General features: G+C 52.6%; 2 protein-coding genes across 4 annotated transcripts in view; both read right to left on the bottom strand.

Moving 5' to 3' along the window:
• Positions 1 to 7,197, bottom strand: part of GPR68 (G protein-coupled receptor 68) — a 29,775-nt gene extending 22,578 nt beyond the window's left edge. Inside the window, exon 1 of the mRNA XM_087448049.1 lies at positions 7,127 to 7,197. The gene's annotated coding sequence lies outside the window, so the exon portion shown is untranslated. The remainder of the gene's footprint in view (positions 1 to 7,126) is intronic.
• A 3,634-nt stretch (positions 7,198 to 10,831) lies between these two features.
• CCDC88C (coiled-coil and HOOK domain protein 88C) overlaps positions 10,832 to 22,504 on the bottom strand; it is a 128,448-nt gene continuing 116,775 nt past the window's right edge. For 2 of the 3 annotated variants that reach the window (XM_004434203.3, XM_087448046.1), the window contains 5 exons: positions 21,860 to 22,048; positions 19,309 to 19,377; positions 16,972 to 17,040; positions 15,639 to 15,928; positions 10,832 to 13,152 (listed from right to left, as the gene is read on the bottom strand). In XM_004434203.3, coding sequence (XP_004434260.2) covers positions 12,142 to 13,152; positions 15,639 to 15,928; positions 16,972 to 17,040; positions 19,309 to 19,377; positions 21,860 to 22,048 — 1,628 coding nt within the window. In that variant the 3' untranslated portion in view covers positions 10,832 to 12,141. The remainder of the gene's footprint in view (positions 13,153 to 15,638; positions 15,929 to 16,971; positions 17,041 to 19,308; positions 19,378 to 21,859; positions 22,049 to 22,504) is intronic. The other variant, XM_087448045.1, reaches the window with a different exon arrangement.

The raw sequence follows: 22,504 nt of genomic DNA, 5'->3' as shown, positions 1-22,504 counted from the left end.
GGTGTACACACTGTAGCCTACCAGATGGTGGCCTCTGGAGTCGGGGCAGTGTGGCAGTACTTGGTAGCCCCGTCTCCCTGCCTCTCCTTTTCTAGCCCACAGTCTCTGTTTACAGATGTCCAAACATATCGAGAACCATTTACAGTCTAAAAACTCTTCGATTAAAACAAACTCCGTTTTGATTCATGCTGCACTTTTTGGAGACAGACAGCATGGCACCTATACTAGGGACTTAAAGATCCAGCATTCGCCTGTGGAATACAGGGTTGGCATCTCTGGCCATGCTCTCCCTATGAAAATGCCGTATTTGGAGACGCAAAGCGATTCATCGCACTGCCTGCCAAGTCGCCTTTTGGCTAGACTTTGCTGTGTTTTTTGATGTCAAGATGCCCAGTCCTTGTTGTTTTGTAACAAAACCGGGCATTGGCATTATAAACAACAAACAGCTCACTCAGTTAAAGTGAAGCATGCATTGTTTTCCAGACTCTTCCTGGACCTAGAGAAGGGTAAATTATGGCCCACACTCTGGAATGCTGATTTGAGACGCTGCCCTAATAACCGTCTTTCTTGCCCACAGAAATCATCTCCCACATTGGGCTGGGCTCCCGAGATGTGGTCAGAATCAGAAATTCTCCATGCCTGGAGCAAGTGACGTTTATGTCCATTTCTTCTTTTCCCGTCTCTCGTGGGTGGCTAGTCTTGGCATTTGCATTTTCCCAGTGTCAGGCCCACGGAGGCACATTGCAGGTCCTCAGAAACGGCAGCCTATGGAGTGGATGAAAGAGGTTGGTGCACCAGGCCAGAAGCTTCTCCATCCTGCTCTATGAATTGTGTCACCGGGCTCCCTTGCCCTCTGGCTTCTGTTCAGTTTGGCCAATGGGATGCACTAACTGGGATCAGAAGATGGCAGGAGAGTGGGGTCGGGGGAGTATTTATCCCCCTGCCAGGGTCGCTTCAGGCTGGCTGCCTCCCTTTGCTGAGGTCAGCAGCTCCTGTCGGAGTCCCTCTCCTGCACGGCTGTCCCCCTCCTTCCTCCAGGCCTGGGGATAGTAACAGCTCCCCAGAGATGCTTGTCCCAGGGTGCTGCACCATCCTGTGCTGGTTCCCGTAACACTGTCCGCACCCTTGAAAACCGTGCCTGTGTTAAATCTCCTCAGCGGCCCTGCTTGAGTGTGCCTCTGCTTTCTGCCAAGACCCTGACTGACACAGAAGTGGTTTACCAGATGCGTCTTCATTGCAAACGCACACTAATGGAAGAATGTGCACGGGTTTTAGAATGTGCACAGATTATCCACTTTAAAAAATGACTTTTTCCGGTTCATTCTTCCAATTAGCACAGCTGGTCAGCCTCAGAGGAAATCTCTCTTTGTCCCCCAAACAACAGAATGAGTCCCTACTTCCTCACTCGGCTCCAGCGCCAGCTCATCTCTGTGCCTGCCTGGCCCCGGGCCTCCTCTTGCAGAGTCCCCTGCCCCGTGCTTCCCATCACCATGAGCTTCCTAGCTACTCATTCAGGTGGACAACTTTCCTTTTGAGAAATACTCGCCATTGCGGAGTCAAGCACCCCCAGGGCAGTTTCAGGTAGCAAGATGCAGGTTTTTCTGAGAATTATCTTTTCTGGCATCAGCCATACTCCAGCAGGCTTGGGCCTGAGCTGATTAATCAGACGACTGACTTGATGAACACCACAATGTTGTTTCCGCTCCCACTCAGATAATCCGCAGGCTCTCAGACAGAGTGTGACTAATAAGGACGCCCAAAGGCAGGAAATTCTGAGTCTGCTGGAGAGTCAGCTCAAGTCCAGGTGATGCATGAGCACACACCTCTGGAGAGCCAGGGAACCCATGTCACATCCTGGCTGGACTGTGGACTCCTGGAGAAGGCCTTCAGGTTGGGATGCTCAGGCTGAGGCAGTTGGGAGAGGGGGTAGCATCTGAACGTCTGGGTTCAAATCCCAAATCTGTTGCTTTCAGGTTATGAGAGCTCTGGCAAGTTATGCAGTCTCCCTGAGCCTCAGTTTCTTCTTCTTTAAAATGGGGTTAATAATGAAGATTGGTGTAAAAATCAAATATAAAGGTGCTCTCAAGAAATCTGGTTGACATAGAAACCAGGAGACCAGCCCAGCAGGTGCAAAGAGAGCAAATTGTACTGGAAAGGCACAAAAGGGGGCTTTGCTGAGTGAAGTAGGGTGGGCCAGGCTAGGGCTGTTCAGCCAGCAGTGACTAGCCTCTGCCTAGGTTCTCCTGTTTATGGAGAATGGATCGAATCCTGGCTCTTCACACTGGCTGTGCGACCTCAGAAAGTCACATGACCTCTCTGTGCCTCAGTTTCCTTATCTGTGAAATGGGGATAATAACACTACGTCGCAGGGTTGGTGTGAGTATTGAATGAGCTAATAAGTATAAACCTCTTAGAGCCACACCTGCCCCTAGTGATTGCTCAATAAATGTTAAGGCGCCCCTCTTCATCCAGCACCCGTGGAAGGCATACGTGTCCCCTCTGGCTCAGGTAGGCAGGCTTCTTTGTGGTGACGAGCTGGGGAAACGGGTTTACTTTCTTTGATTTGCTCTATCAGATTTGCCTCCTCTGGGGCTCATCTGACTTTGGTGCGTGGATGCTGGCGGAGGACGGAGGTGAATTTGAGTGGTACTGAGCATCCAAGAACTCTTCCAGACTTACCTGCCTGGAGCCCCCAAAGAGAACCATCGGAAGCTCCCTGCAGCGTCCCTGGATAAGCTCAGATGCCTCTAATGGGGCACGGGAGTAGCAAGGTGAGAAAGGGCTGAACTAGGAGAGGACAGACAAAGAATTTATAACCTCCACGGGGGCCTCACCTAGAAAATCGTGGTGAAAATCTCCCTCTGTGCTTCAGACCTTGCCTGGCCTGCTCCCAGGCTATCAGCTGGTGTCTTGGGGGTGACAATGGTGCCAGAGAGGAAGTGAAGCCTTGAGGTTAGGAGGGTGGCCTCTGGAGCCAGACTGCCTGGGTTCAAATCCCAGCTCTGCCACTTGCCGAGTTATTTAAGCTCTCAGTGCCCCACATGTAAAGTGAAGAAGAAAACAATGGCACCGACCTCATAGAGTGTTGTGTAACGTGCTCGGAATGGCTCTTGGCCCAAAGTGCTCAGTAATGTCAGCTGTCATTAATTATTATTAATTATTAACCACCAGCCACGGCGCCCTCTGACTACCAGGGACAGCAATGTGGTAACTAGAATAATGCCCACCCCAGAGGTCCACGTCCAAATCCCGGAACCTGTGAATGTGTTGCCTTACGCGCAAGATGTGCATTTGCAGATGTGATTAAGTCAAGGATCCTGAGATGGGAGATGATCCCGGATTATCCACACTGGCCCAGGTAATCACAAGGGAGAAGAGGGAAAGGATCAGGGTGATGCAGAGTGCAAAGGACTCAACCAGCCATTGTTGGCTTTGAAGATGAGAGCTGGCCCCGAGCCAAGAAATGCAGGCAGCCTCGAGAAGCTGGAAAAAGCCATGAAATGGATTCTCTCCTAGAGCCTCCATAAGGGAACTCAGCCGTGCCGACACCTCGAGACCCAATTGTGACCTCCAGAATTGTATGAGAATAAATTTGTGTTGTTTAAGCCACTAGGTTGGTGGTCATTTGTTACAGCAGCAGAACTCACACAGCTGCCGAGACCCAGCGAGCTGCATCCTTAAAGAGGACCCAGGGCGAGGGACTCCACAGTAGGTACTGAGCACCTGTGGTGTCACCCATCCTGCTTGCCTTGTGGAGGTGCGGGGAACACACTGGACCACGGAACTGAATGTCCCCTGGGCGTGGCACTGCCAGGGACGGAACGTTCAGGGCAGCAGAGCTCAGGGTGCACTCCGTTGGTTGAAAACCTTCTCCTGGAGAAGCTGGACCCTCAGCAGGGACTTGAAAGATGGAGGGTGTGGGGTTTGGACAGGGAGGAGGAGGAGGAAGGAAAGGCATCACTGGAAGGGGCCCAGCGGGATCAAAGTCAAGGAGCTCAACCAGTTATCGATTCATCATCTGTGCTCCAGGCCCTGTGGGGGGTACCTGGATAGTGAAGTGAGTGAGATAACCTGGTGGTTGTTCCTCTGGAACTTACACTCTGGAGTGGAAGCCACTACGCCATCATAATAAGACTTGACAAGCGTTACAGCAGGAGAAGTACAGCTTGTTCAGGGGGCACATCAGGATGGGCTTCCTGGAGGAGGTGACCCTTCAGCTGATACTCTCACAAGATGAACTGAAGGTTTGTTCTGTATCACTTTGGGCTCTGTGTGGTGCTCTGCACTCAGTAGGTGCTCGCTGATAGCAGTCTAGCCACATATTTTGTTATTCCTTGTCCAATTCTTTCTTAATCCATTTTATTACGCTAAAGAGAAAGTCTCCATTGGGTGCTACTATGTCCTGAGCACCACTTTAATTCTTGCTAATCTCCCTTGGTGACCTAGAGAGCCAGCCTCAGGCATGTTCTGCAGGCAACAGGTACTAATTAAAGTTTAATGACACTGTTTGATTTTCAGTGTTTTTATTTGTTTAATTACCTTCCTCTTGTGGCAGGGGGTACTGATTTTCCACTTCTGGGAGTGGAACACAATTTCCATTTAAAAATAAGTGTATTTGAGTGTAATAGAGCCACAAGTGAATGGGGGGTTCTTCCTTTTGCCCTGGAGCTGACCACTAGGGTCCAGTTGAGGACAAAGAGGCCTTAAGTGCCAGTAAGGGATGGGCCTGACCACTCCTTCAGGACTTCCACATCCTAATCCCCACCCCCAACACACACACTCAGTCCTGGGGAGGGCAGAGTGGGAACTGGGATCCGAGGGCAAGCTGCAGAGAGGCTATGAGATTCTCCAAGAGGATTCTCATAGAGCTAGGGGTGGGGCGCTGCAGAGAGGAGCCCAGGGGTCCATGACTGGGTGGACGTCTGCTTAGGCAGGGGACATGCTAATCTGTGCCATTTTGGACAGGAAGAAAAGAAACCTGGAGAGGGGAAGCAGATAGCCAGGGGACAGTGAGTGGCCTATAGGCCCTCCATTTGTCATGCAGGGTCGTGTGGCTAAGTGGATGGGGAGGAAAGGAACTGAGGTCCCAGGAGGGCTGACTGGTGGGGGCAGGAGCTGAGGGGGTGTGGAGGAGATGGTGCTGGGGCCCAGGCTCCCATGTCAGGGATCTGGACAGCAGGGAGGCCCCAGGGGACCTCCGGGGAACTCTGCATTGTGCCCCTGAGGAGCCACACAAGGGGCATCAGGGCCAGCGCAGGCTGGCCAGAGAGCAGAGATGATCACCAGTGAGAGGACCCCAATGGTGGTGGCCGCATAATGGGACTTGGACTCTAGTCTCTTTCTCTCCTGCCCCCACCACACTGAGGGAGCCAGGCCCTGGAGGAGTGGAGAAGGAGGGGCCCCTGGTCCCTGGTCCTCTCTTTAGAATGTGGGTTCTTAGAGCCTCTTTGTCCTCAGTCGGGGGCCCCAGGGGTCATTCTGAGGTATCGTGGCTTGTACCCAAGGGACAAAACACAGTAATGAACTTTGCCCAAGAAGATGTTGAGGAGCACAGGGGAGATGTGAAAATAGTGACGGCAAGAGATCTAAGTTTCAAGTTTCTCTTCCTTGATAGAGGTTCTGCAATAATCCAGTTTCCCAAGTAAAATATTAAAAAAGACCCCACAAAAAACCATTATGTATATAATAAAATGGAACTTGAATGGCTGAGTTTTGTTTTTTTTTTTTGTGAGGAAGATCAGCCCTGAGCTAACATCCATGCTAATCCTCCTCTTTTTGCTGAGGAAGACTGGCTCTGAGCTAACATCTATTGCCAATCCTCCTCCTTTTTTTCCCCCAAAGCCCCAGTAGATAGTTGTATGTCATAGTTGCACATCCTTCTAGTTGCTGTACGTGGGACGCGGCCTCAGCATGGCCGGAGAAGCAGTGCGTGGGTGCACGCCCGGGATCCGAACCCGGACCGCCAGCAGCGGAGCGTGTGCACTTAACCGCTAAGCCACAGGGCCGGCCCTGGCTAAGTTTTTGAAACTCTGATTTAGAAGGGAACACTAGGATTAACACAGCAAGTACAATACTCTGATAACAGCTGATTGGAGGATGATGGGCAGGGAGGGGCCATACTGTGGGAGCCCAAAGCATAAAATCGTCTGACCAAGAGCAGGGCAGTCACAGTAGCCTTCCTGGAAGAGGTGACTTCTAAACTGAAACCTGCTAGGGAACTAGGAGGTATCCTGGGAATCCTCCCAGTGCCCGGTGTGTAAGGTGCTGTGGATACAGAATGGGCCCTTTGAGTGTTGATGGTGGGGGCATAGGGATTTCTCACTAGCCCAGAGGTGTACTGTTGGGGCAGGTGCCCCCTTAGTTAGATTCTGATCTTTTGGAGCAGGAAGGAGAAGCAAGGTGGACCTCCCACCAGTTACTGCTTGAACTAGAGTCTGTCTCCCAGCTAGAGTGAGTTATATGGGCAGGGACGAGCTCTGTCCACTTCCGGCTACAGCCCAGCAGAGGGCCCATTTGCTGAATGAATGACAGGGAAGGGATGGAGGGAACAACTGAGATAGTTACGGGAGAGAACACCTGAGACGTAGCAGGCAGCAGCAGGCAATCAGTAGACATTAGTTTGCCCCCCCACCCCCCGCCCCCACCCCTCCTCCCACCCCCTCCAGCCTGGGACCCCGGGCTTGGACTCCTCCCCAGTGTTCTTTCCTGGGCCTCAGCTGCGGCTACACAGGGTGAGGCAGGTCCTCAGGGGACCTGGACAGTGTTGGACTTTTGACATCTGCCCTCACTCCAGGAACCCTGGTCAGGGCAGCCCCCTCTGGCCTGCTGTGTCCCCAAACGCCACCTTCCTGACACACCTTCTGGGTGGTAGGTCCCTGGGCCCCCAAAGCACTATCAATCTGGACCCCGAAATGCCAGGGACGCACATCCCAGCCCTCCTCCTCCTGCACTCCCCGCAAAGGCCTTTATCCCGAGACTGGATTTTGAATTTTCCGCCCCAGGAGATGTCGGGGAGCCGGCCTCGCTGAAGGTCGGTGGTCCCCTGGGGCCAGGTCCCCAGGCGCTGTCATCCCAGCGCTGCCTGCCCGCTGCCCCGGCCCAAGCCCGCGCGGCCCGGCGCACTCACCTCTCCGGGTCCCGGGCGCAGGAAGCCGGGCCGCGGCGCGGTCCCGCGGGAGGGAAGGGCGGCGGCGGCGGGGACGCGGCGGGGGCGCGGCGGGGGCGCCGCCAGCGGGAGGCGGCCGAGGGGCGGAGCAGCCGCCCCTGGGGCCTGGGGAGGGTGCGGCTTCCCGGCGGCTCATTCGGGCCCCTGCTCTGCAGTGGGGAACACGGAGGAAGCCGGAGGTTTCCTCCCCGCTCTTTATTTGGGGGAGGGGAGACGGGGAGCAGGTGGCTGGTCTCGCCTCCGCCAGCTTTCAGACTGCATGCGTGATGTGACTCGATGAACTTCACCTCAGTGGGCTGGCCAAAAAGCCAGAGCTTGGAAAGAGGAGATTTCTGAGCCCTGCCAGGACCCCCCACCCCACCCCAGGCACGTGCCAGGCGTGCCAGGACGCCCCAGGCTGCTGCCTGACTGTACGTTGTCCACTCTGCCGGGTGCAGACCATTACCCCACTTTACACATGGAGAAGTGATGGGCTTTCCCCAGGCCCTCCGGTCTATCGGCTTCCCCAGGGCCACTCTTTCTGCTCTACCCCCTGGAGAGAGCAAGGAGGGAGGATGGAAGGAGAGAGAGAAGCCTGGGGTAGTTTCCAGCTTCCAGACACTGCCCAAGTGGCCTCTCTGTGCGCCCTGTGTGGGAAGAACGCTGTCTACACATACCAACGTGGACTAGGATGGTCAGCTCTGTCAAGCTCCAGGGCCCCAGCTGCTCTTCTCTGCACAGCCCACTTCTTCTCAATTGTTCTGTCTCTTCCTTTTCAGCCCATCCCTAAAGGGTGGTGCTCCCAGTGGTGTGTGGGAGCCATCCAGTACCGGCTAGTGAGAGCAGATGGGTGAATTTCCAGGTATTTTGCAAGCCAGTTGTTAAAACACACAGCCATCATTAAAAATTAACTTACGTTAACCTACCATTAAATAATTTCTATTAAAAACAAAGGTGACAAATACTCAAAACTTGCCACTTCCTTTTTACTGTTACCTGTATTCTTGAGGTTATTTACACCTATTGCCTCTGTGTGGAGGTGATATTATATAACAGTACATCTCTCCGCACCTCTGTGGTTGGTGACACCATGTTGGCAGCTTGAAATCAACCATATTGAGAATGTTTACACCCCAGCAATTGGCTTATGTCACCAATCAGGGCTTGATTTGTTTTCTTCAGCGTCTAGTGTCTCTAGACTTAAAGTGATGGAGAAAATGCTAATGGTGCAGATTAAACTTAAAAGTGTGTCTTGGGTGAATAGTATGGCATGTAAACTATATCTCTATTTTAAAAAAGTGTACCAACAGCAACTAGAAGGATGTGCAGCTATGACATACAACTATCTACTAGGGCTTTGGGGGGTAAAAATTAAATAAATAAAATCTTTAAAAAAAAAAAAAGTGTACCATGTGAAGTTCTGACATACATCATCAGCTTGTTTCACTTTCATCTTACTTGTTAACATAAAAGAAAATATCAACCAACATTCATGTTGGAACTACACTCATTTGTCAGTTGCAAGCATAGGTTGGCTATAAATACACAAGTTTGGCAAAAATAAATGAGAGCTTTCTAAGAGAGTCACTTGGCTGTATAGATTTTACAATAAAAAGTATTGTATATTTTATTATTTGTAAATTATGTTACACTTCCTTTATATCAGTAAAACTTTATATACATATCCCCACCCCTCCCCGTTGGTTGATAAACTGGCTGGATATTTAACGTTGGCTGGATGCTTCCCAAGGTTTGTCCGATACTTTCTAATTTTCTTGCTTTCATGTTCTCCCCAGGGTGAGCCTCTCTTGTCTCACAGATGATCCCAAATCTCTCTCCAGGCAGATCTCACCCCTGAACTGTGGGCACGAATATCCAGCCAGCACTTGGGTATTTCCCAGACACCAGGTCATGCGTCTCCCAGGCCAGCGCAGAGAGGGTGGGACCCTGGAGTTAGGAGGGGCATGATCTGGGATGCCCCCTCAGCCCCGCGGTACTGCCCAGGGGGACCATCGCTTGGGGCTGGCTGTGCACGTGAGCGAGGTGTCAGAGTTGGAACCAGCTGATGGAGTAATGGATAGGACTCGGGGAAGAGGGAGGGGATGTTAAACACCCCCAGATGTAAGGGGACAGATATGACAAGATGGGGAACACCAAGAGGCTTTGGGTGGGGAAGAATGGTGATCTGCGTGTTGAACATTCTAAGTTGGAGGTGTCTTTGGGACATCCAAGCTGGAAACACAGATCTGGAAGTTCTGGGAAGATGCTGGGGCTGGAAATGTTTGGAGCCTTCTGGGAACAGATTGTAATTCAAGTTGCAGACGTGTATGAGCTTGTCTGGGGCAAGAGGAGGGAGTGATGAGGGCTAGGTGAGCCTCAAGGTGAGCCCTGTAGAGAGGACTAGTCCACAAAGGGATGGGTGTGGCCAGTGTGGAGGCCGAGGGAGGGGAATGTTCAAAAAGAAAGGTCACGACCTGAGGTGAATGCCCTGAGAGGGGCCATGAAGGCTGAGAAGTTGTCTCAGGCAGGCAGACTAGTTGGCAGGCTACTTCTGAAACCCAGGGCCAGGGGTGCCTGTGTGTGTGTGCACATGCATGTGTGTGACCTAGGTGGGGTACAGCTGGCTAAGACAAGGGGGGGCCGCATTCCAGACACATTCTCAGGTCCAGAATGTGACCTACAAAACGTGGGATGTGCAGAGATGGTGGGTCAAACCCTCATCACAGGCTTCTGACTTCTGTGAGACAGCTGGTGTCCTTGGGTGAGCTGGGGTGCAGGGAGGAGCCAGGGACAGAAGCTACGGAAGCCTGCAGTCCAGGCAGGGGGTCTGACGGCCAGTTGTGACTTCAGGCCTGAAGCTTAGGAGTGGTCAGCCCTGAGGGGGTGCTTGGAGGGAGAAGGCTCGAAAGTGGAACCCGGGACATGGCACACAGGAAACTTTCAATGAATGTTTGTGGAAGGAATGAGTGAATGAATGAGAGGCTGCCAAGTGTGAGCCCTGAAGAGCCACCCCAGAGGGAAGGGAATCATGAGACAAGAGGCTGCGAGTTTCCAGGAGTGACTGGCCAGGTGGCAAATATTGCAGAGGCCGCACAAGGTGAAGCCTGCAAGGTGGCCACTACTCAGTTTGGCTCGAAGCATTGTGGATGGCAGCTCCCGCTGAGGGGTCAGATATGACAGACGGCAGAGCCTTGGGAGAGGACAGGCGAGGAGGCAAGAGAAGGCTCTTTTAAAAAAAAGGGGGAAGTTTGACGAGGAAGGAGACACTGAGGCAGCTGGACAGACAACCATTAGAAGATTCTGTCATGTGTGGAAATTTATATGCCTTCCTCCCTCCCACCCTCCATCTGATTTAAGCATCTCTTCTGCGGCCCTGGAGATCTAAATTCCAGATCTGGCACTTCCTAGTTGAGGAGCCTTGGGAAAACCCAGAGGACCACTTTAAGCTGAGCTCCTGTCATGATATGAATCCCATCTCGAAATGGGATTCAACTTACACCAACTTAAAATAAATGTGAGTCTGGAAAAAGCTATCGTAAGCAGGAAGCTTACTCTTCACGTTCTCTGACTTGGTGGCAAAGGTTGCTGTGGGTGCCCATGGCTGGGAAAGGCTCTCTGGGGTGCTGTCAGAGAGCCCCCTCCAGCCTAGTCAATGCCGCCAATACATGTTGTGAGGAAAACTAGGACTCGCTTCAACTCCATTTCTTTTTATTACAACCCCGTCCTTGTGTTCCAGACCGAATGGCTATTTAATACACAACCCAAAGCACTCCTAAAATTGATCTTGTTAACATTCCCATTTCTTTCTCAGTGTATTAAATCAAAAGAAAAAAGATCTTGGAAAAACAAAATCACCAGGTTTAGTACATCCCAGGAAGAGCACCTTTACTAAAGAGCAGGACACATTGTGTCAGGAACCGGACCGAATACACCAAGCAGCAGGTACGATTCCTGATAGGAGAGAACGACTCCCAAAGGAACATAAATAGATCCCCCTCAAAGGACGCGTATTTCACACGAGTGTGTACATATATATGTAATATATTAGAAAAAATTTGGTTTCTACTGCAAGAAGTTATTCAGAAATAATAAATCAACATCTCGTCTGAGATGGGGAAGGTGGGGTGCAGCGGCCACATTAGAAACCCAGCAGGCACCTCACTCCTGCAGACGCTCCCCTCTGTACACTATGTACACTTGCTGGGAGGGAGCTGGGGCAGGGGCTTCTCTCGGTCCCCCACCCCCAGGCCCAGCAGATCCAGTGTTTGTATACAAGTGAGCCAGTGAAGGCAGGTCCCCGTGTGGCCCCCGGAGCCCACCGTGCAGAGCCCAGAAGCCATGCAGGGGGGAGGCAAATGCCCAGGGCCACCCGCCACCTGCCTGGAAGGCCACCTTGTCCCTGGGGTAAAGGAAGTGCTTGGGAGCCCAGGAATGGCACGGCAACACTCCCGGTTTCCTGGTTTTTAACAGCAATCTGACTCTGGGGTCCACCCAAGGCCCTCACGATCTTTGTAGTTTGGCCAGTCTGGGCTTCTCCTAGGGTCAAACAGCTTTGGGGAGAGAGAGTAGAGTTTCCAGACCCACTAGGGCTCAGCCCTGTGTCTGCACATGCACACACACACACACACAGGCTTTAGTGGAGGTCAACAGTTGCAAACAAGTGTTCTACAGGGGCACGCGCAAATAGTGTCTGCTTTGGGGTACATCAGTTTTGTCACTGCATTCTGAGTGTCCCCATGCCAAAGTGGATTTGTTCAAAAGATATCAGTTGCTGGAGGCTACAGATGCGGAAGACACGTCACGCACCTGGGCGTGTAATCCTCTTAAGGCTTGGCACAGTGTTCTCACTAACAAAACAAAGAGGAGAAATGCATGGGAACCTCTTTCCTCATCCTAAAACCCTTTCCTGGCACCTCAGGCAGACAGGAGAAAAGGCCACCACATCAGGGGGTGCGTCAGGAGTCTGAAGGTTCAGGAAATGCAGGTCCAGGAGACAGTCACACACAGCCGTACTCGTACCACACCGTCTGCTGGTCCCCACCTGGCTCTGGGGACGCCGGCGTGCTCTTTGAGCTGCTCCCACGACCGAAGTCCTCAGGGCCCCGGCTGGCATGGGGGGCCACGTCAGGAGACCTACCCAGGCTCTTGGCAGGGAGCCCCTCGCTGTGGCCCTGCCCCGGGACCCTGTCACCCTCTGAGAGGCTGAGCCCTGCCCGGACAGGGGTGATGGTGGCCACCTCCCCTGAGTATGGGGGGCTCTGGGTCTTAGTCCTGGCAGCTGGGGCCACAGCGGGTGACGAGTGCTGAAGCTGGGAGCTGCTTCCACAGCCACTGCCACCTCCAGTGGCAATGGCTGGTGACATGGCGGACTGCTGTAGGGGGGCCAGCCTCTCTTCCTTTGGGGGAGCCAGTGAGAAGCGCCTTATATCCAGTGGTCGGCTTCGGGGGCCCTGACAGGAGCCGCCAGCCTTTCCTACAAGTGGGGTCCGCTCTCGGGCCAGGCTGTGGGAGCTAGGGGGTGTGGGGCTTTGCAGGGTGTGGCTGCCTATTTCTCTGCCCCCTGAAACCTCAGGGCCCCCTGACTTCTGAGGGGGCTCCTGTTTGCAGGCCTCTGGCCCACTGGCCCTAAGGAGGTCGGCTGAGGCCAGGCTGAAGGCCCGGCTCAGGGACGCACTGCGGCTGCCAGGGGTGTGGGAAGTCGGGGGCATTGTGGCCTGCCGTGGTCGGCCCAGAGACAGGCTCTGGGGAGGCTGGGCCTGCCTCGGGGGGGCACTGGGTGGGACCTCAGCCTCAGCAGGTCTGAAGTTTGGCTTTACACACTGCCCAGGCTTCAGCACCTTTCCCTCGGAGGTGCTGATGGCCATCTTGATGGTGGGGGCCACAAGGCTGGTGGGCATCTTGGCCCCTTCTTTCCTGGTGGGTGGTCCTGGCTGGCCTCCGATGGCCGGGAGATCATTGGCCTTTCTGAAGTAGTCACTTAGCAGGTCATCCCGGCAACTGGGAATGTCCTACAGAGAAGAGAGGGAGGAATGAGAGAGAGGCGGGAGCGAGGGCCAAAGCGGGTCCTCGGAGAGCCCTCCTGCCACCCCAGCTGTCTGTCCCCTGTGCAGCCCACGTGGCCAGGACTGGTTACCCGCTCCTGCTTGGCCTCTTCGAGACATCATGTCCCCCCCTACCACACACAAGCCACAGGTCTTGGGTGGGTGTGCAGTAAGACGTTTGGTCATTAACATGGACAGGAACTTTTATCCAGCGCTTCCCACGTGCCAGCATTGTGGTAGCAACTGCAGGTGTAATGGCAAAAAGAAAAACCCAACTAAACCTCGTTTAATTGTTAAGCAACCTTGCAAGGTTGTGTAAGGTTGTATTAAAACCACCTTTAATAGGTAAGGAAATTTGAGGTCATAGGCGTTAAACAGGCCCTACATCTAGAGTGGCAGATCAGGGATTAAAACCTATAGCTGTCTGACCCTGGAGCCGTTTTCTGTACCACCTGGCTCCTTTCCACACACTTCTGAGTCATTGATTCCCACCTTCATGAGGCCACCCTCTCTGGCCACCCAGGGAGACCATCTTGCTACATCCCCTCAGCATCGACAACACTCAGGCAGTGAACATGTCGGGGGGGAGGGTGGTGGCACTGTCGTGACTTCCCCAGGCCTGCTCAGGGGAGGGCAGGAGGTGTCAGGTGCATGGGGTTAGTGGGGGTGAGCGCCCTGGGCAGACAGAGAGACAGGTGGGGTGGCTTTCAGGGGCTGAGCATCAGCTTCCAACAGAAACTGCTACAGTGAGATTATGTAGGCTGAAAAGGGACAGGCAATGATACAGAGCATGAGGAATGGTGACCATGATGACAAGTCTGAGCTGAGCGGGGAGGGGCCCTGCCCCTTGCTCAGGACCCGCCCTCCGAGATCTGCAAAGGGAGAGGAAACCTGTGACAGGCATATAATCAGAAAAGGACTGAGAAGGCAAGTCTTGCAACGCAGGCTCCCTGATTTCCAGACTGTTCTCACTTATTCCATTAGATCGGTGCCTCTCAGTGTGTGATGCCTGGACACACACACACTGACAGCAAGAGCATCACCTGGGAACTTAGTAGAGACGCACATTCTTGGGGAGCTGCCCGCTCAGACCTGCTGAGTCAGAAACTCTGGGGCCCAGCCTGCGTCCTGGCAAGCCCGCCAGGCGAGTCTGAGAACCAGTGCGTCAGACCACAAACTTCTTGAGGGCTGGGCTTCGTCTTTCTCAGCTCGGTTTCTCCAGCCCCCAGCACACAGTAAGTGCTTTGTAGAGAGAAATACAAATGAAGGGGCAGGGACCATGTCTATACTTCCTTTCGGTGCCAATCACAAGACTAGGCACCTAGCAAGGACGGGATACGAACTTGCCAATTAATTGGTTTGTCTCGTTTTTTAAGAGCAGGCACCATGGGTAACACACAGTATAGGTGCTCAGTAAATACCTACCAAACAAATGTTTTGTATTCTCTGTGTCACGGTGGCCTATGAATATGGGCCACAGAGTTTACAACATGGCTAGAGCAAGTTCAACTGTGTTTATTTAAGGGGAATGAGATGGAATCAAAGCATTAAAAATCCTTAAACAGTCTCAATTGCAAGACAGTATAGTTCATCTGCTCCATAACCCAACAGCTCATATGACTGAATTCACACAGTGTGTGAAGGACACACATACAGCTTCAGAAAAGCGAAACTGAGACACTGGAAAGGCAACAGAGGAGGGGACCCCGATACAGGTGACGTCTGGGGGTCAGAGCTGAGAACAGAGGTCAGCCAACCTGACCTGTGGGCCAACTCCAGCTGCCGCATGACCTTGTATGGCCTGTGAGCTCAGAAGAGTTCTCACATTTTTAAATGACTGAAAAACATTTTTTAAAAAACAATCTTTTGTGACGTGAAAATTATATGAAATTCAAACATCAATGTCCATAAGTAAAGTTTTCTTGGAACACAGTCACATCCACTCATCGATAGATAGTCTAAGTCTGCCTTCTTGCTAAAACGGTGGAGTTGAGTAGTTGCAACAGAGACTGTGCAGCCTGGAAAGCCTAAAATATTTACTATCCGGTCCTTTCCAGAAAAAATTTGCGACGTCTGCTGGTGAAGGCTCAAGGTAAGTGGGTATTCAGAGCTCTGCCACGAAACCTAGTGTGCGATCCTAACCCCGCAAGCAGAGTGCTGGCCGCATCATCTTAGGATAAGTGCCCAGTGTTGCTTTCCTACCATCCCTACCCTCCACGTTAGCAACAAATTTCTGCCCGTTCACTTCACAGATGGAGAAAACAGCCCCCGAGGTCTGGGCTGGCTGCCAGCACTTGGTGGTTTGCTGGCTAGTGGTTACCCTCCCCAATCCAAGACAGCCCCACCTCCATCCCTTTCTGTGACTTGGCTGCCACGGTCTCTGCCTACAGTCCCAATGTGGGGAGAGAATGAGGGAAGACAGACCCACGGCGTCCGAGCCCCAGGCCACTCACGGGGGTGGGGGAGCTACGGTTGCTCTCCTCCAGGAACTCCTCCAGGGTGACCATCTCGCTGCTTGGGGAGGCGGAGCAGGGCCGCGCCCCGGAATGGGGTTGGGCTGTGCACCTCTTCTGGACACCCTCTTGGGGGAGAGGCCCATTTCGGGGTGGGGGGTACTCATGGTGGCCGAGGGCGGTGCGTCCCGGGGTGCTGGCATCCCGCGGCAGAGTGGCTGTGTCCCTGCTGGGGATCAGGTCTTCGCTGCTGAAGCTCTCGGATCTGCCGTGGAGCTGGTCAGAGGAACCTGGGTGTCGGGTGGGCGACACGCAGAAGCACATATCAGTCTCTCTCTCGCCTGCTCCAGGGCTCTGAGCTGCCTCGGGATCACTGACCACAGAGAGAACCCTGCCTGAGAACCCAGGGCGCTCTTCTCCCAGGTGGGATTTTGGATGTTAAGGACATTTTGGAACGCTTTAGAATTACACTTTGGCATTTAAAAAGAAAATAACTTGAGATAAAAGCGGAAAATTTCTGCTAAAGCTTCAAGTATTAAGAGCTGTAGACACACACGCATCAGCTCTCATCCATTCACCTGACAAGGTTGATCCAGCACCTGCTACCTGCTAGGTGTACTTTCAGGGGCTGGTCATGTGGACGCTAAGAAGGAAAAATATCTTTGGAAGAGTTTACGGTCTTGGGACAGCACACACATTTTTTTCAAATGCACAGGAAACATTCATTAAGACAGACCATATTCTGCAACATGAAACAGACTTAAAAACATTTAGAAGAATCAAAGTCATCCACTATGTTCTCTGACCTCACCGGAATGGAACTCCCATTATGGTTCGTATTCTAAAGATGAAGGAACTCAGAGGCAGAGGATGGGAGTCTCACCCAGGTGCCCAGAGCTGGTCAGTGGGGGTGAAGGGATGTGAACACAAATCCATTCAAACTCCCAGGCCTGCGCGTGAAACCGCATGATGCGGCCTTTGAATGCAAATGCATGATGCATCTGCAATCTTGTTAACTGTATTTTTTTAATTATAAAAATAAAATGAGGGCCGGCCCCGTGGCTTGGCGGTTAGGTGCGTGCGCTCCGCTGCTGGCGGCCCGGGTTCGGATCCCGGGATCGCACGGACGCACCGCTTCTCCGGCCATGCTGAGGCCGCGTCCCACGTACAGCAACTGGAAGGATGTGCAGCTATGACAGACAACTATCTACTGGGGCGTTGAGGGAAAAATAAATAAATAAAATCTTTAAAAAAATAAATAAATAAATAAAATGAGCCCAGAGCCAAAGACCCAAATACACTGAAGAGTGCACAGAAGGAAAGGCCAACCGACCTTTGAGGTTAAGAGGTGAGCTGTCGCTGGACGCATTTCTACTGCTCTCCAAGCTCCCCGGCCGGGACGCTGAAAGAAACAACTACATTTAACCTCAAGGGCTGATGACCAGGTATATCCCAGATGAAACCATCTAATCTGAGACAAGTCATGTAACCAAGTAACTGTATGCCAGGAACAAGGCGCATGCCACCAGGAATGATGGACTTGTGGATTCTCTATATTCTCCACGAGGAACTCTAGCTTCACCAGCCGAGGGTGAGGCATAGCACACAGCAGGCTATCCTGAAATGACAACCTGTATTACCTCTTTTTATTAGGTCTAGGGCTGGGGCTTAAAACCATTTTGTTAACAAAGAAAATCTCATGCAGAACTCCAGTACAGAAAGCAGACAAAAAAGGGCTGCTCTGGGTAAGCCAATGATTGGGGTGGGGTGCCCACCCCTATTATTGCATAGAGCTTTCTGGAACATATGAAACCCCCTGCCCAGATCACGTCAGTGCAACCTGCTGATGGCGGGAGCCAGGAAACAGCATCGTGTGCACACGTGTACGAGACAGTGTGTGCCCGTGAGCAGGGCAGCTTCACTCTGGCGGGAGTGGGTGCTGGGACCCTCAGGAGGAAAGGGAACGCTCGCTCTTCCTGGTTCTTTGCTATCTTTCAGCTCCTTTATGTCATCTGTCACCAATTTACATCAGCCCCAAAGGGAGAAATCTTCACAGTGTCGAGTGCCAGAAGAAACCAGTCCTCCCGGCTGCTGTGTGTGCCGGCCTGAGTGTGTCTGCGGCGCTCTTGAATCAGAGGGTAAGTGCTGCAGGACAGGGGGCCCCACCTCTGCAAAGGGCAGGCCATCCCTGTAGGGCCTGCAGACCCACCTCTCCTGGTCCTCACCTCCAGCAGTGCTCAGTATCACGGCCCTCACTGGCCCGCCCGTCTCAGCGTTTGTCCCGCTGCACCATAAACCCCCGAGGGACAGGTACTGTGTCTGTCATCTCTGCGTCCCCCCATACACAGCTGGTGTGGAGCTGAACAGCACTGAGGACTGGGGACACACTAGGAGATGCTCTGCTTACACCCTCCCACCCCCCACCCCACCCCTAAGGAAAGTTTATCTTGATCTACTGGGTCTATAGGGCAGCCAGTTCCCAAGTGCCGGTGCACGCTGCAAATAGCAGGCATCTGGAAAAGACTTGTTAGCAAACGGTGGCTGGGGATGAGCCAACAAATACTTGGTTTTCGTGAACAGTGTAAAAGCAGAGTAAGTCTCCTCTTTAAGATAGGAAAATCTGAAATAAATAACGCACATCTCTCTTTAAAAAGGAAGTAAGTTTCACCAAAAGAAAATTGTGATATGCATCAACGGAACCCCAAAGCACGTTTATTCAAGTCTTGCATTGAAAACCCCTTTCTCTTCTTTTTCCTGATAAGAGAAGCTCAAGGAATCAGGATACTTAGGAAGAAAATCCCTTTAGTCAGCTGATTAGGCATAAATCTGGCTTCTCAGTGAGACTTACCAAGCAGACGCCTCCTGCTGCGTTACCCCCACTCCCTCGTGCCACTGTTCCACCACAGAGCCTGTCTTCACTCACAGAAGTTGTAAATGTCTGCATTGGTGTGAATTAACGTAGCATCGTAAAACTCTTTAAGACGCTGGATAGGGTAGGCGATAATGCCAGCTTCCTACACTCACTGCTGATCACTTCAGAAGTAAACTGAATTTGGTGGCAACTTTCTGAGTTTGCTCTTTTTTTTTTTTTTAAGAGAATTATCTTCCCATCCTTCTGGGATTTTTGTTTTTCAAAAATCATAAAAAGCCAAAGCAGCTTTTAATTTTTGAGAAGACTGGTATATAATTCAGTTTCCCTTCTGCAGAAATTTATGCTATGCCTAAACCAAATGGCAAGTGCTTCTAACAATTTCTAATACTAAATACAACTTGGAGCTACTCTGGGCAACTAAAATCCAAGTGAGGACAGAGAGAGACACTCCTGCAAACAATGCTCCCTGCGTGGGTCACCAAAACATCCTGGCAAACCTGAGGGGTGCTTTAAAGCAGGGGGAGTCAGAGCCTCCAGAAGCAGGATGCTTGATAGATAGTGACTTCCCCGTCACTGGAGATATGTAAGCAGAAGCTACAGGCTCAGGCCCCTGGGGAGGGCCAGGAAGGAGCTTGGAGGACCTGTGAGCACCCCCATGCCCACTTGAACATAACAATTCCACTTTCACCTGTTTTGTGTGTTGAACTTCCACAGAGGACTCAGCTTGAAGCAAAGGTACTGTTCACAAAAACTAGCCTGAGACCCCAGGCCCAAGGGCACAACGCACTGACCACTCACCATACTGCCTGTGGTTGGTGAACTCGAGCTCCAGGGACGGCTCGCAGAGGCTGTCATCTGAGTTATAGCCTACGGTGGAAATAAGGCTGGTGAGTCAGGGGTTCTGGAACATCCACAGGGAAACCTGGGCCCTCTGCCAGACGGCTACTTCTGATCCTCGCCCGACATCCGAGTTGTGGCAGTATGCAGCTTCTGGGGGGTGAGGGAGGGGCATGTGGACCTGAGGATCTGCCTCTACTATCCCTCCCCATTTCTCCTGCTGGAACAGCCCTCACACTCTCACCTGTACAATGACTGAGACTCAAGACCAAAGCCGTGTTCCGGCCTAGGGATGACGCAACAAAGGGAGCTGAATCTTTAGTACCCTGGGGAGCCCTTCCAACCTCAGAGGCCAGCTGCACTAGAAGCAGAGGGCCGTGAAAGCAATTCTCTTCAGGTGGTGGGAAGAAGGAAAAGGAAAGAATCCACCACCTGAGAAGAGACACCAAGTCCCTGGAGACTAACCCCTGCCCCAGCAGCTCCTCACCAGAAACAGACCCAGGAACCCACAGGCCGTCAGTCAACTGAGAAGGACTGGAAAATGCCCTCTGCCTAAAGCCGGCTGGTTTCCCTCCCCTCCAAAACGACAAGAGGGTTTCCATTCTAAAGACACTTAAATGTCCACTGGCAATGAACGCCCTGAGCATGAGAGCTGGGCTGCCAGGGACTCGCCGTGGGCAGTGCCAGGTTTGCAGTGTTGACGGACTCGCATGCAGGCTCTGCAGGAGTACGAGCTGCCAGTGATGTTTCTAGGCTTGGGCTCTGGTTCAGGGACAGGATCCCGGCTGAGACAGCCGGTGAGTTAGCCTAGAGGGTTGGGCCTTGAGCCACAAGGGCCGACAGAAGTGTGAGAGGAGATGGTGTTCCCAGCTCCTCCCCAAGACCAGGCAGGGCTTCTGCACACCAGAGCCCGGGAGACTGGAAGAGATTGCTGACTGCCCACAATGGACACCCTTGCCATACTAGGCCCAGAGCCTCCCTGACATCCAATAGTAAGTGACTGCCACTTTCAGTGTCTGGCTGGGAGTGGAGAAGGATCTCGGGCTGCCCTGTGCCCACTCAACTCACCTTCTCCCCAGGGTGTCTCCTGCTCGTAAGTAACTGGGACGAGGTCATGAAGCTAACCCAGGCGTGCCTTGAGGGCAGGGTCCCTGTTTTGCTTGTCAAACCAAGGTCACTTATGCATGCCCATGGTTTTGGGAGTTGAGTAGGTGGTATTACGAAAAGTAATACCCTTCTTGTTCTCTTCGATTTCTAACACCCCAGAGGCAATCACTTTCAGCTCTTTCCACTGCTTCTTTGGATCTTTTCATATCTCTAAATCATAAGCAGAACGTCTTTTTTAGTTTTAAGCTTTATCTTTCCCTTTCTGTTTGCATGTTTTAAATTTCCAAGTGCTTTCTCTCCGACTGCTCCTTTTTATAGCATCCTGTTCTTGTTTCATGGGTACAACAGCTTCGCTTATCTCTGACTGATGACGGGCATTATAAAGCTTTTGTCTTTTAAAGCTTAATGTCTGTTTACTCTGTTGCCCCTCCCATTGGTTTTGGTCTCTGTTTGCTGTTGGAGGCTCTCCTCAGGGGTCTGGGGATCCCTGAACTTCCATGGGCTTCCCCTGGCAGGATGTGACTGAGCCGTTCTGCTGGGAATTTCTCAAGCTAATCAGATGACTCAAAGAATATATATATATATTTTGTGTGTGTGTGTGAGGAAGACTAGCCCTGAGCTAACACCTGTTGCCAATCCTCCTTTTTGCTGAGGAAGATCGGCCCTGGGCTAACATCCATGCCCATCTTCCTCTAGTTTATATGGGACACCACCACAGCATGGCTTGACAAGCGGTGCGTTGGTCCGCACCGGGGATCTGAACCTGCGGACCCTGGGCCACCAAAGCAGAGTACGAGAACTTAACCACTACGTCACAGGACCAGCCCCATCGAAGAAAATTTTAGTCTCGAGTCTAAAGGTGTGAGCACACACAGTTACTGGCACCCTGGGAGACACTCTGTTTGCGGATCCCTCATGGAATCCCCTGGTTTTCAGTTTACGACACCCGCCCTCCACCCTATCCACTGACCTCCAGTTCAGAGACCCCCCTCATGTATCCTCTCGAGAATAAACCTTCAGACTTCTACAAGGTGGGGTGAGGGTGGGTGCCTGCTTTTAGCCCAAACTCTGGTTCTCAGCCCCACCTTCACCTGTCTCTGGAGCTACTTGGTGCCACAGTCCAGAATGGTGGTGGCGGAAGTGGGTTCTGGGGCTTTCCCATTAGTGGCTTAGGATTGGGCCTCTAGATGGTGACATTATCTGCCCAAGGTCATGCAGCTGGCAGGCAGAGCTGAAGTCTGGACCTCCATCTGAGTGATGCCAAAGCCTGCCCACAGCTTGGCCACTCTGCGTACCACCTCTCAGCCTGAGAGACCCCGCCCGCCTCTGAGAGCCCAGGGTCTTCGGGAAGGACCCTGGCCCCAGATGCTCATCCCTCTTGGTTCTGGAGGGGCCCGTGACTCACCTTTGGTGCGGCCTGGGTGCCGGGAGATGGGGGTGGAACTGGAAGGGGTTGTAGTGATGGCTGAGGTTGAACAGGTCCGGGAGCCCAGCTCCAAGGGCCAGGGCTTCAGGGCTGGGTCAGCAGAGGCATCCACGCGGTCAAGGCTGCCGCCGTGCGGGGACCCTCGCTTTGGTTTTGGGTCCCCAGGGCCTGGGGCAGAGAAGGACAATGAGAAACGGGGCTATGTGATCCTGTGCCAAGGCTGGGCTACCACACCGAGGCCTGGACAAGCAGGGGCAGCAGGGCACACGGACCACAGGACAAAAGCTGGGCGGCCGCGCCTCGCGGGCTGCAGTTTCAACAGGAGGGGCCCTGACTGCAGGCCTGTGTTGGAGGCCCTGAGAGGCTGGCCCTGGCTCTAACGATGGGTCACACTGCGAGCCCGGAAAACTGGGAGAAAACAAAGGGAGAACTGAAGAGGATAAACAAAATGTTGGTCACAGTCTACCCTATTGACTACAGGGCACACTTGCTGTCTGTGAAACACTTTAGGTAACTCAAATCCCTGATTTATAAAGGTCCTGACGGATGTCTGCTCAGGATCACTCTGGACCTGTAGCCAAGGCCCTGAAGGTCCAGGATGTGCATCCGGCCAACTGGCTTCAC

Source organism: Ceratotherium simum, chromosome 24 (assembly GCF_057802395.1).
Source record: "Ceratotherium simum simum isolate JZ-2026a chromosome 24, ASM5780239v1, whole genome shotgun sequence".
In the NCBI taxonomy this organism is placed as follows: Eukaryota; Metazoa; Chordata; class Mammalia; order Perissodactyla; family Rhinocerotidae; genus Ceratotherium; species Ceratotherium simum.
The sequence above is the reverse complement of the archived record's forward strand: the minus strand, read 5'-3'. Positions and strand labels throughout refer to the sequence as shown.